At 26.5% G+C, this 17,580-nt stretch overlaps 1 protein-coding gene across 3 annotated transcripts in view; it reads left to right on the forward strand.

Moving 5' to 3' along the window:
* Nucleotides 1-113: 113 nt before the first annotated feature.
* The window catches only part of LOC126899275 (serine/threonine-protein phosphatase 2A regulatory subunit B'' subunit gamma-like), a 22,425-nt gene continuing 4,958 nt past the window's right edge, over nt 114-17,580 (forward strand). Inside the window, exons 1-11 of one of the 3 annotated variants that reach the window (XM_050673993.1) lie at nt 114-441; nt 1,971-2,019; nt 3,648-3,757; nt 4,430-4,537; nt 4,600-4,733; nt 5,317-5,488; nt 5,700-5,888; nt 6,460-6,596; nt 6,844-7,057; nt 9,962-10,296; nt 17,160-17,531. In XM_050673993.1, coding sequence (XP_050529950.1) covers nt 1,971-2,019; nt 3,648-3,757; nt 4,430-4,537; nt 4,600-4,733; nt 5,317-5,488; nt 5,700-5,888; nt 6,460-6,596; nt 6,844-7,057; nt 9,962-10,249 — 1,401 coding nt within the window. In that variant the 5' untranslated portion in view covers nt 114-441 and the 3' untranslated portion in view covers nt 10,250-10,296; nt 17,160-17,531. Of the gene's footprint in view, nt 442-1,970; nt 2,020-3,647; nt 3,758-4,429; nt 4,538-4,599; nt 4,734-5,316; nt 5,489-5,699; nt 5,889-6,459; nt 6,597-6,843; nt 7,058-9,961; nt 11,736-17,159; nt 17,532-17,580 lie in introns of those variants that run through there. The other 2 variants (XM_050673992.1, XM_050673991.1) reach the window with 2 other exon arrangements.

A 17,580-nucleotide genomic window follows, 5' to 3' on the forward strand; every position in this document is an offset into this window, starting at 1 on the left:
AAAAATATTTAAATAAGGGTTAAGACAACAATTGTGACCAAAGAAATAGTTATGGTAACCGGTAACCATAACAATAACAATAACAAAAACACAGGGTTCTAGATATAAAAGCGTGGTTATCATAGTCATAACCGTGTGTATGATTCAAACGACTTAGGCCTTCAAAGACTAATATTCTTAAACAAAAGTCGTTAACGATTTTTCTTGTTCCGACAATATAATAGCTACTATAAAGTTGTATTACAAGTTGTGTTGGGTTATATTGGTTTGAGGTCCGACTATGATACCTATCAGGAACAGGCTGACTCGTCGGTTGTCATCGAAGGTCTACTGATTACGAATTATGGTTGTTATACATATTACTGCCAGTAATATTTGTTCACTGAATATCAAATCATTTGAGAAAAGACTTTCGGATGTTGATTTAGATTTGGGTACCAAGTATGTAAAAAACACACATTTAACCATTACTGCGAAATTCCTAGAACATATTCCTTAATATTTTATGATCTAGGAAATATTGTACGATACTTTTTAAAATTATTCATTACTGTTTTGAATGGCGTTATAATTTTTTTCATTGTTAGTCTGATAAATTAAAAAAAAATTATTTTTTAACTTTTTTGAAATTTTAAATGAGCCATTTATTAGTTGTTACAAAAAATTTGATGGGTTTTTAAGGTAGAATGGATATGGAATGCAGACAGAGTATATATATATCAGTATGAACTGTAACTAATATGTATTTGAATACCAATCTAATAGTACTTATGCTAAAGTTATTATCAATTTGCCATTGCACACAATTTTTTTGTTAAAGAATGATTATTTAAAAAAAATAAAAATTATATTAATTTATTTATATTTGCTGGGTCAAAAGTTATTATTTATATCTAGACCTGGTGGGACACTCTGAATATAGCATGAATTACATAAGTCTGAATACGACAAGAAGATATGACAAATCCAATAAATTTTGGTTAAATTATCATTTTGTTGAAATGTTTAAAGGATATTTTTTGTTATTAATGATAAATATCAAAGTATATGCTTTGAATGTTGCCTAAGGCAATAACTAAAAAAAAAAATTCAACAAATAATAATTTATCAAAAGTTATTGGATTTTTCATTTTGTGATTTACTCTGTATATCAAAATATTATTTACAAAATGGTAAATTTGGGTGATTTTTATGAGATTTTTCTTGTTTGAATGGGAATTGGTCTGTTTGTCCATATGAATTATGCGGTGAATTACTTTTTTAATCGAGATCCTTTATCGCTTGTCTCCTCTGGCTAATCTTTAGCATATCTTTAGATGAAGGCATTTATACGTCCTTGCTTAAAATAAGTTCTATTACTTTATTTCTAAAACCACTAGTTCTGCTTCTGTGTCAGATTACAGATCTACATCTGTACAGTCTCATATTATTAAAGTTTTTGAATAGCTTATCCTTTAGTAAATTTATTCTTCATTAAATCATATTATTATAGAGGAACAACAGAAGTAATCATTTTAGGAATTTTATTGCTAAATCATTTTTTTAGCATCAAAAAACAAATCACTGCACAGACTTCCAAAGTAGACACATTTGGTGTAGAAGACGCCATTTTAACTCACAAAATTTTCCTTTTCTATTCCTGATTTTGCTTGTAAAAAATGATTTTAGTTAAAATTTTGATCTCGAATTTCTCTGTATAAAATTTATAATTTTTATATCATTAAAATGATAGAACAGAAAATATTTCAAAAGGAAAGGTATTGCTTACAAATAATTTTTTTTTAAATAAATTAATGTGAAATAAACTAGTTAAACATAGTTTGGTCCTATTAGAAAAGTGATAAATAAATATTCTGTTTTACTCTATAGTAGGAATAAATTTGTACTAAATCTTTATGAAAATTTATAATGACATGTTTCTTTAGAGTGGTTTATTATATATTTATAAAAAACCCACAATTTTTTAATAGATGCAGTCATTTGAAGAATGTTTTGCTGAAGCAGCTAAATTTGTAAATGGTGAGTACTCTATTATGAAAATTACTATTAATATTATCATGAACTGTTTAAGTATTAATTTGAATATGTAAAATAAAAAATACCATTTATTTTTCATAATTATACAAGCAGGAAAACTTGAATAAAAAATTAAGTTGATCTAATATGTTCCAACAGTCAAAAAGTTAATTTTTATCAAATACCTCTTATTACTACGTTGTAAAAATTATTATTTTATAAAATCCTTTTATTTTATTTATTTATAAGAAATAACTGTAACAATAATATAATGCAGGAATTTGCAATTGGCTGCTCACAGATTTTAAAATTTAGTGTATTTTTTAACTATGACTTAAACAATATTTAAATATATAAAATATAATAAAAATTTTTATTTTCATTAGTTAGTACTATCTAACATTTTATAGTTCCCAAAAATAATTTAGTTCTATTCCTCCTTTACAATTTTAAAACATCTTTTTAAGTTTTTTAAATGGAATCATATTTTTGATAAGTTTAAAAATTAAAAAATGACAGGTCAAATTTTTGAATCATTGTTTTGGTAGTAATTAATATTAACTAAAATAACTGAAAATGAAATGAAATGTTTATTTTTATCTCTAGGCACTAATAAACTGCACTACTTTGCTCTAGTAAAAATGTGCTAATATTTTCTAAAAAATTTTAGTTCAAAACTTTTACAAAGTGCATAGCATAGAACTTGTATTTTTAATTAAGAAATTAAAGGTAGTACATTATATAAGGCTTAGCATATCAAAAACCTTGATACCTTGATAAATAACTACAATAACTAATGAAGCCCTTAGAATTTTTGGTTTTGTTAAAAAGAATTGCTATGAATAACCTTTATTGTTTGAAATTACTTTGTAACTCATTAGTAGAATCAATTCTTGCATATGGGTAAACTAATTGTAGCCCATAACAATTTGGACTTATAAACAAAGTTGATAGAATTTAAAATAACTATTTATTATTCACAAAAATAATGTTAAAAATAACAGCACCTTACTAGAAATAAGTATTGAGTTTAAAATTAAGTCACTTGAAAATCAGATATTTAATGATAATGTCATATTTGTGTATAAATTATACAATAATTTGATAGGTTATTTGAATTTAAAGTGTCTAGTAGGAATCCATTAACAGAACTATAGTCAATATGATCTTTTAAATAGAGTAATTTTTAATTGTAACACAATAATTGGTTTTGATTTTTTCTTTGATCCCTAATCTGGCTTTGTAGTATAATTATCTAGACAATGTATTTGGTATTTATATATGTGAATTAATTGGTAATTGTCTTTAATTATTTATTTTTGTGTTTACACTACTATAGTGTAATCTACTATTTATCAATATGTTGTAATATTATTGTGATATATATAAGTATTGTACTATTTCATTATGCTGATGATAAATAAATATTATTTATTTATTTATTATTAATTGATGAACTATTATAAATCTGTGATTTCATTTCTAGTTTTTAAAAAATACTATTAAATAATTGATAAAAAATTCAAAAGCCAATGTGTCGAGCCTTATGATATAAATAAATAAATTCCCCAATTTTGCATATTTGCTTAAACTTTTAAGCGCTGATATAAATGTTTTATTTTTATAAATAGCTGAAACAAATCAATCAAAAACCGAAGAGGAATGGTTTTTAGAATATATCGCAAAAGCTGGGCTTTCGTATTTATTTGACCGTAAATATTTACCAGTATTTTATTCACCAGTAAGTCAAATTAGCTTTCAAATAATGATCACAATAAATGATAAATAAACTTATTATATTAATAAATTTATTTTGTATTTTAATTTATTTAATCCTAACATTACCATCAGGGATTAACGCCCGGTTATAGCAAGTGTACAGGAAATTATGTGAAAAAATTTAAGAATATTCATGTTTTGATAGAGTTGTAGTTAAAAATATATATATATATATATATCGAAATAATTAAGGATATAGAAAACAATTTATATGATTTGATAGCTTAATTTGATTGAAATTCTTACCTGCACAGTACTCATTGTGTTNAAATAATTAAGGATATAGAAAACAATTTATATGATTTGATAGCTTAATTTGATTGAAATTCTTACCTGCACAGTACTCATTGTGTTAATGCTATGACTGCATGAAAATGGTAACACTGACTTAAAATTTCACTAATAGATCACACTTAAATCATTTTATTAATCATATTTTGTGTACGGTAAGGTATCCTGCCAAAAAATGTAACAAGTATTATTTAATTAATAAAATAGCTACACAAATATATGTATCTTTTGAAATATACTACCAAGTATAGGATTAAGTAGATTTTATTTTAAACATATAATAAATAATTCAATTATAAAAAAATTATATAAAGACATCTGTTTATTTTATTTTCTGTTACAGCATATTACCAAAGATGTGAACGAGTTCAAAGCAAAACTTCGGGAAGAGGCCCGGGGTAGGTTTTTTGATAGAGAATTGAACAAGTTACTAACAGGCGACGAGTTAAAGGTATTTATTTTTTAATAAAATTTTATTATAATTTTAATATTATTTTGTTTTTCTTTATCTAGCATTTGTGGACGTTACTACAAGACTACCATATCTCACCACCAAACCATGTTGCTAGATTCGATGGAGAAAATAATTTGTACATAAATTATACAAATTTTGTCAAAGTCAAAGAACTCCTTAGTGACAAATATGAGTGAGTATTAATGTTACTTATAAGCTATCGCATTAATATCCCTCTTAACATAACACAAACAATTATAACTAAATTGAATAGCATTTATAAAAAAAATTTCATTGAGTAAAAATCATTGAGGAAACCCAAATCAGTAATTAGAAAGTAAGGAAAGTGACACTTAAAGGCACTCGAGGTTTCTTTTTTCTGTATACTAACATTTATGTATGTTAATATATTAACATTTCAGAAACTTTGAAAAATTTATGTTGAATAATTAAAAAAAAAAAAAAATTATTAATACTAAAAGAAAATCATCCCGGTTTTTTGCAAGTTATTTACAATTATTAACAAATAATATAATAAATAATAGTAAATATCTAGAAAAGATCATCAAAATTATAAAACACTAGTTTTAAAATCTTAAAATTGAATTGTGTGTTAAGCTCGTGTATTTATCAAAATAAAAGTGGTTTTACTCATAAATTTTATTGTGTTAATTGAATTAAAAATAAAACAAAATATATGTACATTTGTATGCTGTGTAACTATTTCTTATGTCAATACTAATTTTTTTTTTTACTATTTATTCAATTCTTTATAGAATGTTTTTCAAACCTAGCGTTTTCCTGCAACTCCAAGATAGTGGCCATAATAAGGGGTTTTTGTCCGTAGACACATTTTTTAATTACATTATGAAAAAGATATGGTCAGATCAGACAAGAAATGGACTGTCACAATATGACTCCACTGGACTTGGTTACCTCACCGAATCTGTAAGTTTCTGACAAAAGTATATTTTTTCGCTCATTAATTAAGTTGAAATAGTTTATTGACAAGAGAAAAATTATACATAATTATTCAGGTTGTATAACTTACTAAATCTCTGCAGTATTTATGTGTACTATTGTTTTCTAAAAAAAATTATTATTTTTTTATATCTCCATTGAATCAATTAAGGTAGCTAATATTTTTTTTTTTTTTTAGGGTTTTGAAGCCTATATTTTGGATCTCATACCAACTTTGACACAACTGAAGAAATTAGAAAAGACATTTTATGCTTTCTATGCATGCATGGTCGTAAGAAAGTTTTTTTTCTATTTGGACCCGCTTCACACTGGGAAAATACGGATTGTAGATATTCTGTCTTGTGGTTTTCTTGACGATCTTTTAGAGGTAATAATTGATAGTGTTTATGTTTAAATGAAAATTATGCTTTATTTTTAGGGTGCAAAAAAAAGTTATATTATTTTACAATCTTTTAAAAACAAGTTTTCATGCTGTTTCTTCAATCAGGGTTGTTTAATGACACCCAGAGATTTTTCTGCAGGTCTCGCTTAAAGCAGTCTACCTCTTTTTCATAACATAATTTTGCTCATCTATGTAGGATAATGTTAGTAGAGATATTCTTACAGTATTTGTTACCCATGTTGTCCCTGATGATAAGAAAGCTCACAGGGACATGATTTTTCATATTTTCTGTTTTAAATTTAACAATAAGGTGTGACCTAGTATAACAGTAATTCGGGACTATTAAATTATAACATTTACATATATATATGTATAACATTAAAAAAAAACTTATAAAATAAATAAAAAACCAAAACATAAACAAAAAACAAGTTTTAGTTGAATTATGACCCTCTCTACACTATTGATGCTAGTTGATACTGCTTCTCACTTCTAAACATTGGAAGTGATGCCATCTAGATATTAACTGTACCTACATATATATTTTTTACTACAGCTACGGGAAGAAAATTGTAAAGAGTCTCAGAATAAAAAAAATTGGTTTTCTGTTCCGTCGGCTCTGCGCATTTATTCCATGTATTTAGAACTCGATAAGGATCATAATGGATTGTTAAATCGTGAAGAACTGGCAAGGTAATATTTATTTTTTGTTAATATTTTATATGTAACTCATTTGAACACTTTATATTACATATACATTTTTTTTAACTATAATCAATGTTACTTCTGAGTTCTTTTTTTAAATATCAATTAAAAAAAAAAAGTTAAATGACTAGTTTTTACCGAATTCAACTACTTTTGCATATCTCTTATTTTGACAACTGTCTTTAACTTTGTGTGTGTGTAATATGAATATTTTAAAATATATTTTTCATTTCAGTTACAAGTTGGGTTCATTTACCTCTGCATTCTTAGACAGAGTCTTCCAAGTTGCCTTTACTTTTGATGGCCAAATGGATTATAAGGGTTATTTAAATTTTGTGTTGGCCACCGAAAATCGAAATGAACCACAAGCTCTTAGATACCTGTTCAAGTTTCTAGATATTAAAGACCAAGGATATCTGGATTCGTTTACTATAAATTATTTTTCAAGGGTATGTTTCATGTTGGCAATAATTTAGTTATTATTATTAATTATTAGAGATAAAAATTAGTATAGTTCATAGCTTATTCAGTGCAAAATCTGGTTTATACAGAGTGATTTTTCAATTATAACTTATGCTATATCTTTAAAAATGTAAAACAAATTATAATTTTTTCTTTTTAAAAAAAACATCTAATGTTTATCATTAAAAAGAAATATTGGTTCACTCTACTTAAAACTTTAACAATTAGTTTTTTTATATGAAAATATGTATTTTTAACTAGTTAAAATAAGAAAATTATCGGTTTATTTATTATCATATTTAACATACATCTCAAAATTTCAGTAAAAAATGCATTATTTATATTTTTGAACTAATTGAAGAGTTCAGTGCAATAACCAGGCAAGTCCTAAACATTACAGAAAATAGTTTTTTATAAAATTTCATTAATATAATTTTTCTGGGGAGTCAGAACAAAAAAGAATTTGTTACTCCTATTATTTGTGATATTTCATCTACAAACAAATATTATTATTGTTTTTAATGAAAAATTTTTTATTGTGTAAAATTGACCGACTAAGTAAAAAACAATTTATTTTCACTATAAACTTATGTTTTTAAATTTTTTGAGACATTTAAAAATTGAATCATTATAAAATTAAAGTTGTTAATAATACTTTATGGTGAAAAATAAGACTTTCAAATGTATATTAATATTTTAAATGAATATACTAGCTTTCTTTTGGTATGAGTTATAAAAAAAAAAGTTTTGAAAGAGACCACTTTTACATGTATAAAAAAAATTTTATTCGATTTTTGAAAATATTCCGGTAAGTCTGACGACTTTTAACCTATATCAAGTTAAACTTTTGAAGTATACTATAATACTAAAAAAAAAACCCCAGCACAGTGGGGACGTGGCATAGTTGAGTCAAGTATAATGATATCCGACAGTGATTAAAATCACTATCATAAAAAACGCTACGATGCTACATGATATCTGTTATTTCCTTATTTATATTCTGATTACAAATTTTATGATTTATAAGTGTAATATATGAATACATTTTTATATATTTATAATATATAAATATATAAAGGGAAATGGTTTTTTTTTAAAAAAAAGCATGTCCAATGAAAGAGGTATATAAATAGTATTTATCATAAAAAATTGTATTCATCCATATATTTTTCAAAAAGTTATAACATTACAAAATAAAAAATAATTATTCTACAAAAATTGTATTTTTTTATTAATTTTGATGTTTGTTTTAAAGTATATTATATAAGCTTTAATTTAAGATATATATAAAAGTATCAATATTTCAGGAACACTTTTAAAAGTTAAGTTGAAAATATTAATTTTTTATGAAAAAGTTTATTAAAAAAAATATACAAAGTAGTAGGTAAATACCTCGTGTATATATAAAAAAAAATATTGTGATTTGGTAATTTTTAGAAAATTCATGGCAGTATTAAGTCAAAAAAATGTTTAACTATATCGAAAACTAGTGATTTTGAAATTTGTAATTTTTTTGTAGATTTCTCTCATTTACAGGGAACGAGAGAAATTTTTTCAATTTTTGAAGGTAATGTCTTCGACTAGTTATGATTTGTGATCTTTTGACGTATCGTTGAAAGAAATCGGTTCAGTGAGAGCTGAGAAAAAGTGGTAATAGACACACAAAAAAAAAAAAAACACATCATAGTTTAATTTATACCTTCTCAGCTTCGCATTGAAGCTAAAAATTGTCTCGGCAATTATTTTACTATGTAAAATCTGCCGTCAAAACAAAAATAATGTTATTTTCAATTAAGCAAATAATTTTACAAACATTTTATATTCTAGTGAAATTTTTAATCATAGAAATCACAAAATTAATTATATACAAATTGTAAAATTTAATAGATTTGCATCGAAGCGGTTTTGATGGTAGTGATGTCGATTAATGTCAGATATCTTCTATCCTTCTATATCCTAATTTTGACGCATCCCCTCTGTATTACAACTCCATTATGATGTGTTTTTTTATTTTATAAGTTAGTTAAATATGTATTGTCTCAATTTAAAAAAAGTATATACCCCTATAACGCATAAGGGATGAAAACAAAATTCTTTGATCTGTGATATATTGAATATTGTAATTCGCGCTACCATTGTCAACCACCGCCCTACTTTTGTTAATAAATAGTTCGGATGATTACCACCGCGTACAATATGTACGCGGTGGTATAAAATCAAATCGGACGGCTGCCCGAATACTACGTTGAGTCTTCTTTAAGTCGTCAAAGTGATGATGTCGAGGATGTACGCTGTTATCTCCGGACGCGTCACACGACTGCAAAAGACAAACCAATGGCGCACCAGCGTATTGTCGCTATCAAAACTGCTAACTTTTGACGTCTAATGATCATTATTATTATTGACGTCAATATATTATATATATATAATATAATATTATATTATAATATATATTATATTGCCAGTGCCACGATTTTTTACATAGACTACTATTTATTAGGTTCGTATTTTTTTTTTAATAATCTGTTTTTCATTGATTTGATGTAAGTCGTATCAACTTAGTAGATAAATCGAAAATTATATATAACTGAAAATTACTGAAAATTATTATTTTATGAGTATTCAAGTAGTTTATGATTCACGGATCACTCTGTATAGTCCAATTTGTCTTTATTTCTATTTTTAAAAAGTTTTGTTATAATACATTTTTTTTATATGAATAAAATTTTCCCTTTTTTTTGTACATTTACATTATATGTTTATTGTTCAACGAATAATAAAAAATCATATTTATATTACAAAGTGTATTATGCTAAAAAGAATTAATTATAAGTATTATTTTTAGAAATAATTCAAGCGAAAGTTAATATTTTCAGTTTTGTTTGATTTAGGCAGTGGCCGATCGATTGCCTCCAACTGATGGTGATGGTGATCAAAGTACATGCGCCGTTTCATTGGAGGATATCAAAGACGAGATATTTGACATGATCAAACCTGAACAACCTGACAGGATCACGCTCAAAGACATAGTTCGTAGTGGTATGGGTCAAACTCTAGTCAACATATTAGTTGATGTCAACGGTTTTTGGTCTTATGAGTTCCGTGAGACGATCGCCTCAAATCAGATGACTGGCGTAGAACAAGATAAATATTTCAGTGGCGGCAGTGTAAAACATTAAAATAGTCAAAAATATTTCTTCGTTGGTGCAATTCATTAGAACGACAGGTGACAATTATATAATCTATAATACGACTGTGGAATTATAATTTCTCATTTATAATTTATAATTTATTAAAGACAATCTGAGTAATTTGTGGAAAAAATTAAAATTTGATATTATGTATAGGCGTACCACAACACCATAATTTATTAAGTAAAAATTATTTCTTACAAGTCCGAATAGTTTGATGAATTTTAATAAATTTACCAACCTAAATTCATTTGTTATTAAAGTTTTCAATAGAGTTAAAATTAAAATTCTAAAATCCTTTTTGCGTGCTTACTAATTAATATTCTTATATTAATAATTAGATATTGGTTGTATAATTGTAATATCATATTAAATTTGCAATAGTTACTTTATAATTAATTTAATTATTTAAATAATTCTTAGGGTAGTCAGAATGTTCGAAAGTCGTATGCCTTTTGTTTTAGAACGTTTCGAAACGACAACTATTGTATTCATTTTCGATCGTTGTTTATTTAACACATCGTATAAAACGTTTATAAATTTCCAAACTGAAATGTTGTCTCCATTGAATCGATAAAGTAATAACTTATTGGCTATTGTTACAGAGTATTCCACTAAATAGTAAAACGTACTCCCACAACCCAAAAGAATATAAAGATTTTAAGTACGTAATGCAGCCAGCTGATACGATTTCATTGTACTCTTTAAATATCCAGTTATTTACGATCAGCCAATTTCGTTACAATGTTTATTTTCCTCTTTGAACCGTCTATTTAATATAAAGCTGTAAATAAATTGTTTAATGACGAATATTTGTGAAGGTAATGACGTTACGTTAGTTCTAAACAATTTTTCGAATTTTGAAGTGAGCATTTTTTTATATTAATTAAAATTTTGAGAAGTCTACTAGCCCGAGGCCTACAGTCTATTGATACTTTATGATAAAAACGACGTGATTTTCAGACAGACGACTCAGTTTGCTACGTTTTGTAATAACTAGAGGTCGGAATAATATTTTTTTTAAATAGTCAAAATAAGATGCTAATATTCTCCTAAAAAATTGAAAATATTCTTCTAATATTCTTTAAAAATTTTCGTTAAATATTCAAAATATATGCATATACAAGATAATATTCTCCGAAATTGAAAATATTCTTTTATTACAAAAAAATCTTAACCTAACATTTAATCTGATATTTCAAAATTAATTAATGTGGTACAATTCTACCTATTAACTGAAATACTTTTTTCTTATATTCAAATAAACAATACATTACATTATATAATTTAACTTAAAAAAATCTGACTTAAAATGTTATCAGCTTGATAAAATTATAATAATGACATAATTTTAATTAAGAGAATTCTCCTCTTTGGAAACAATTAACAACTATGTTCATTTCCATATTTTCTGGTGTCATTTTTGTACGGCGATCTGACAAAATATTTTTGTACGTACTGAACGAACGTTCAACGTCTACTGAAGTCACAGGAGCATACTGAAAATCAGTAACCACAGTAGGTGGAAAATTACCTACAAGTTGTACATCATTATTTCCCTCCAAGACTTTTGATATGTTTTTTAAAATTGAGAGTCCCTGATTTTTTTGTTGAAGTTGATCCATTTTAATTTTAATTTTTTCTCCATTTTCTCCAGGTATTTGTTGAAGTTTAACAATTGTATTTTCAATGAAATTTATCGAATCAACAAGAGACACATTTGATTTTTCTAGATTTTTTATGCATGTTATAAGCATAAGAAAATGGGTCTTAATAAATATAAGGTCATTTTCTACAGATTTTAAGTCAAGAACTGTTTTACATTTAAGTATAGACTGACTAGGAGACTTCTGCTTTATCAATTCTTCTATAACTTTTTTTAAACTTTGGAAGTTATCACAATTAAATATAGCAGCTTCCAACCAAGTTCCCCATCTTGTCAAAACTGGTTCTAAGGGTAATGGAATGTCAGGTAATATTTCTTTATACACTTGAACATTATACGGAGCTTTTAAAAATACTTTTTTTATGTTGTTAATTAATTTATTAACGTCTGGATACATTTCTCTTACCTTCTCTGCGATCCTATTAAACATGTGAGCTACACATGTTACGTGGATTAAATTAGGGTAAAATATTTTTAATGACTGACCAGTTTTTACCATATATGGTGCAGCATCCGAGAGCATCAACAAAACTTTTTCATCATTTCCACCTGAGGGCCACAGTAATTTTAATCCATCATTCACAATTCGAGCCACTGTTGAATGGTTAGTTTTTTCCAAAACTTTACATGTCAAGAGAAAAGAACGAGTTGGGTGATTTGACTTTAATATTCCAACCAATAAATTGGCCACATAACGACCGTTTATATCTGTTGTCTCATCAACCGCGATCCAAATGTTATTTTCACCAATATCATTTTTTATTTTAGTTAAAGTTTTATCATAACAAAGGGAAAGATAATTTTTTCGTAATAAACTTTCATCAGGTATATGTTTGCCAGTATATTTTTCTAAAAAAGCTCGAAATTGTGGATTTTGTAGCTTATACCACGGTATATTAGCAGCAATTAAACTCAAACATAGGTCTTCATAGAATTCATTTACATTTTTTTTAGATGTAGATTCTGATAAAAACAATTGTTTTGGATTATTAGACTTACGCTTTAAAGCTTCTTGGTGTGATGATGTGTTCACATGTTGGATTATTTGAGACTTTTTAATGCATGGTATGTGTTTGTCACACAGTTGACAAAAAAGAGTCGTCCTATCAATTTTAAAGTTTACATTATTTTTATTTAGTGGTAGTATCCACTGAGCAATTAAATTTTTTAATTTGCTTGGTGGGGTTTTCGGCATTTTGGAAAATAAGTAATTAAAAACAAACAACTAAAAGAAATGAAACTACACTCGGTATGATAATACTACGTATACACGACGAGCGACAAATAACGATAGACAGATTGAATGTCAACTAATTTAACCACACACTTACATCATTTATGTTGTACAATAATCTTTGTACCTACCTCTTCTAGGAACACGATAATAATGATTATCATTAATAATGATAAACGAATATTTAGAGTTATTTTTATAATGTTTTTCTAATTCATTTCTACTTTACATGACTTGTAAAGCATTTTAATCATAAGTCTACACATAGTTTTCTAAAAAATAACAGACTAAATTTATTTAGTATAATATTATGTATAATTTTGGTCAAAGCAACAAAAAAAATCCAAATTCCATAAAATTAATCGAAATATTCTCAAATATTCTTTTTTAAGCAAAATATTCTTTTAACTTAAAATATTCTCAAATATGCAAAAAAAACTTTTGCTATTGATATCTTTGTTTCCCGATTTGTAAAGATTTCGAACCCCCGCATGTCTACATACGCTCAAAAAAAATATGTTAAAGAATATAATTCCGACCTCTAGTAATAACTAAAAGAATGACATCAAATGTGAGAGTAGTGAAGGTTTTAAAAGGGGACTATTAAGGGTTAAAGGTTATTACTTAATAAATGTAGTATGTGTATTATTACTACCCTTGCTTGATATTCACTGATTATGATAGTTTCAATGATCTACAATCTATAATTGTAGTTGTTAAGTTTTATTTAAAATTATAGTAGATAAGTTAATAAATGAGAATTATACTGGAAATATATAAGCGTATATATTTTTAAGCATAGATTTAGTAATTATAACAAATGTATGATTTTAAACTTAGTGAGAAAAGTTAAGAATATAAAAAGGACACGGTATAAAGAATACACTTGAGTACGTGGAGAATAATCTTTAAGAGTTTAATTTGATAAAAGAGATTGTTAATTGAGAATAAGAGACAAGAGTGAATGAGTGACTCACTGGAAAAACAGGGTCTTCAGCCCTTATATAATGAAAGTCATAAACGGGAAAATTGCGTCTTGAATGTGTCATACTTTTTTATAGGCACATTCAGTCTGTTACAAGACAGTTACTTTTTATAAACTTCCCTCTTTTAATATTTTAGTGGTGCCTCGAAGACGGTAAGAAAGACAATGACTCGTGGCTATTTTATAGTCCCCAAAATTCTGACTTTTGGGGACATAGACTTATTGAGTCACCAGTCTGTACTCCAATCAAGGCAAGATAGTTATTTTATTAACTTCCCTTATTTAATGTTTTTGTGGTGCCTCGAAGACGCTGAGAAAGACAATGACTCATGGCTACTCAGGACCTTGGCCACTATGGCTAAGGTCAGAATTATATGCGTAATAGTTTTAGTGTATTCTTTTTTGTGGTATGAAAAATAGAAGAAGTATTGATTTTATAATATTCCAGATGAGAATATTACAACCTATCGGAGTCAGCACTTGTGGCCCGTAACCGCGAGCCAGTCACATTAGGAGTACATAAACGGGTATTACTTGCGATTCCCTTTCTATACTTAAGCAACTCATAAATATCAACACGAAATCCGTGAAATCCAATTCGCACCTGCACTTCTTCAGCCGTTAAATTATCGTCGTGTACTTTCGATTTTTTGTTACTGTCGCCGCCGCCGTCTTCCAAACTTCTTCAAAAAAGAAGTTTCGACGGTGTAAAATTACTAACAAATGACACCAAACTGTCTTCTTCCGTCGTCTTGAAAAAACTATCGATTCCATTTCGTTGACCGTTGTCACTTATGTTGTATGTACATTATTTGCTCATATTTATATGAAGTCATAATTGTACGTGATCTATTTTGTAATTTTATCGTACGTTCATTATCACGCAATACTGCAGTTTGGTCATGCGCCAACGATAATTATAAACTACTATAATACACCATAATAACTCCCATGGAGTTCCAACGACGACAACAAGAGGTACAGTTCACACCCAACACCATTTTCATGGACTCACCAGAACTGAATCACGCAAAAGAGCCACATTTGCCTCACTCCGGGGGGTTGGGTTGGGTTTCTAGAACTTACAATACTGTATTAAGAATACAACAAAATTGAAAGATATAAATACTGTATATTTAAAAATACACAACTAAAAAAATTGTTATTATGATTCTTCTATAATACTGAAATTTAAGTGTTTAAAGTAAAAAATCACTGAATTTTTCTAAAAAACTAAAAATTATTGCACTATAAATAATTCATAAAATTGATTGCAAAGTTCATATTTGTGTTAACTTAAATAAGGTTTTATCAAGCATTTATTAAACCTTTTTTTTCAGCTGAAACAAGTTTATTTTTAACTGCAAACATTTGTAAAATATAATATTATTGTTGGGCATCTTTTGTTAGAATATCTTTTCTATGACTAGGGTAATTTTTACGATATTGCTCTACCACCTAAAATAACAAAAATTGCATTTTAACTTTTGATTTTCGAAAAAATTGTTACTTAAGAACACACTTTCAATACATACTGCTTTTAATTTTCATTTTTAGTGAGCCGGGTGTTAAATTCTTCCATTAACTTTACTCCTAGTTCGGCAGCATCATTTACAACATTTAAATGTTTTAAAATATTTTTGGCTTCTACGTAACTTTCAATGTTAAGCCAATTTTTTGGATTTTGGCTCAAAAAATGAATGTTAATCGGAATCTTTGAAAAAAGTTATTTGAATTATTCGTTAATAATTCTACTGGTAAATTTTTCTTTAAAAAGGTTGAAACGTCTTCAACTTTTAAAATATACTTTTCTGGTGGATCACTGTAATACTCATCTTTCTCTTAGGGGACATTATCTAGAATTATTATAGCCATTTGTTTATTAGTATTATTATTAATTAATCGATCATCAAAAAATGATAAACGAGTTGTTTCTTCTCTAGATACCATAAAATGTATGGTATCTAGGTATATTATGGTAAATATTAATTATTTAATGATTAATACATTTTTTTATTACCATTCAGTCACTTTTGGGTCATCAATTTTATAATTTTCAAGTCTTCTTAAAAAAAAATGTCATTTTAAGGTACTTTAATAATTAAATTTAAATTAAATTGAATGCAGTTATTGCATCTGGACATCTAAACGAAAACTCTACAAAACACTTAACTATAAAACAATACACTGATGATAAGCTTCTGTACATAGAAAGTGATTACCTCTAGGATCTAGAGATATTCACCTAGAGTCTAGGTGGTGGTATAACGCCCAAAAAAATAATAACAAGTTCCAAAAATTCTTTATAATCGTCTCTCGGTTGATTTTCATTTAAAGTTTCTTTACAAAATTGTATAACATCATCGACTACACTATGTAATATTTGTTTGACCTCTGTATCGCTTTTAAAGTGTAATAACTAAAAATAAAGTTAATGGAGATGGTATTAACAAAGAAGAATGATAATGGCATCATCCATAAAGACATAATAGATACAAGTACTTTGTTTCTAGTTATTACTTTATTAGTGTAGTTAGTGTATTAAAACTACTCTTATCTGATATTCACTGATAGTAATAGAATCTTGATTGTAGATTTATGGTTGTTAAAATTATAATAGGTACGTTAATGAAAGAGATTGTATGTGATTAATAAAAGAGTATCTCTTACTATGGAAAGTGTTGATTATTTTAACAAATGTATAGTTTAGATTTAGTGACCAAAGTTAAGTTTATAGACACACAGTATAAAGAATACACTTGAGTACATTTGGAATAATCTTAAAGTGTTTAACTTGAAATATTTATGCGAGAAAAAGAGATAAGAAAAATGAGCGAGTGACTGACTGGAAAAACAGTGTCTTCAGCCTTTATATGATGTACCACAAAAGTCATAAACAGGGATTGGGCGTCATGAATGTGTCATACATTTTATAGGCACATTCAGTCATTCTATATTTCATAAAACGCAAAAGAATTATTATATTTTAATTTCCTTTTTTTTAATACTTTAGTGGTGCCTCGAAGACTGCATGAAAAAGAATGATTCACTTCTATTTTATATTTGCCAAAAGTCAATACCATATGTGTAATCGTGTTTGCATATTCTTTTCTGTGGTCTTAGAAATACAAGAGGTATTGATTTTATTAATATTCCAAAGGAGAATATTACAAAATGTACCTATGTTTTTTCTGTAGCATGTCCTCATGCTGCTTAATAATAAAATCATGTTCATTATTGTGCAAATTAATAATAAAGATGTAAGTGCATAATGAAATTTACTAATATATATATATAATTAATATAGTATGATTAAATATTAATAGTTATAATATAGGATAGTGTATACATTATTTTAATACAGCCGAAAAATAGGAAAAAAAAATTATATAAGCATAAAAGGTATATTTGTTTTTTTTTTTTTTTTTTTTTTG

This window comes from Daktulosphaira vitifoliae, unplaced genomic scaffold (genome assembly GCF_025091365.1).
Source record: "Daktulosphaira vitifoliae isolate Bord-2020 unplaced genomic scaffold, ASM2509136v1 Scaffold_2, whole genome shotgun sequence".
Lineage (NCBI taxonomy): Eukaryota > Metazoa > Arthropoda > Insecta > Hemiptera > Phylloxeridae > Daktulosphaira > Daktulosphaira vitifoliae.